Consider the following 722-nt stretch of genomic DNA (forward strand, 5'->3'; position numbering starts at 1 on the left):
TGCATGTGGCAAGTGGTGGGCAGCATGTCCGGGGTGTGTGAGTGGGGGTCCGTCCCCTCTGTGTCCCCCAGGAATGGCACTGAGGGGCTCAGGTCTCAGGGGGCACTCTGAGGTGAGGTAAAAAAAGAGCTTTTGTCTTGAGGTGCATCACACCCCAAAACCCTCATCCTGCCCACAGCCCAGGGACCTGCAAAACCTCCATCCCACACGCTGCCTGGATGGGGGTCTGGGCATGTCTCCGTGGCAGGTGCCCCCATCCTTCAAAAAAAAACCACCAGGTATCAGGGCCCCAGAAGGGAGCCCTTGTGATCCTGGTGTCCCCAGGGACAAGCAGCACCCGAGTCTTGCCATCCCCAGCTGGGCACCCAGCGCTGCTGGTCCCCAGCCCCAGCCTCCTCCGTCCCCCAGGGCTGGTTTGGCTGGGGTGGAGGTGGGTGGCCCGAGCAGGGAGGTGACGAGGTACAGGTGACCCAGCGGTGGGGAGGGGACGGGCGTGCAGTGGCGGGGGACGGCGCCTACCTGAAGTGGAGAGAAATGGAGGGTGCAAGTGGAGAAAGACGGAGCGTCGCGGGCTAAGAGTTAAGAGCATCGATACCTGCAGGAGTGAGCACAAGGGCCTGGAGGATGTCAGAGAGGGAGACGATGCCCCGCGGGTGCTGGTTCTCGTCCACCAGAACCAAGCGATGGACCTGTGGGCGCAGGCAGCGCATCCCAGGCAGGGG

The 722-nt window shown here is 63.6% G+C and overlaps 1 protein-coding gene across 1 annotated transcript in view; it reads right to left on the reverse strand.

The window, feature by feature from the left end:
* Positions 1-572: 572 nt before the first annotated feature.
* Positions 573-722, reverse strand: part of LOC104625982 (5'-AMP-activated protein kinase subunit gamma-3-like) — a 2,374-nt gene continuing 2,224 nt past the window's right edge. Inside the window, exon 9 of the mRNA XM_010293779.1 lies at positions 573-710. Coding sequence (XP_010292081.1) covers positions 573-710 — 138 coding nt within the window. The remainder of the gene's footprint in view (positions 711-722) is intronic.

The sequence above is a fragment of the Phaethon lepturus genome, unplaced genomic scaffold (assembly GCF_000687285.1).
Source record: "Phaethon lepturus isolate BGI_N335 unplaced genomic scaffold, ASM68728v1 scaffold37930, whole genome shotgun sequence".
In the NCBI taxonomy this organism is placed as follows: Eukaryota; Metazoa; Chordata; class Aves; order Phaethontiformes; family Phaethontidae; genus Phaethon; species Phaethon lepturus.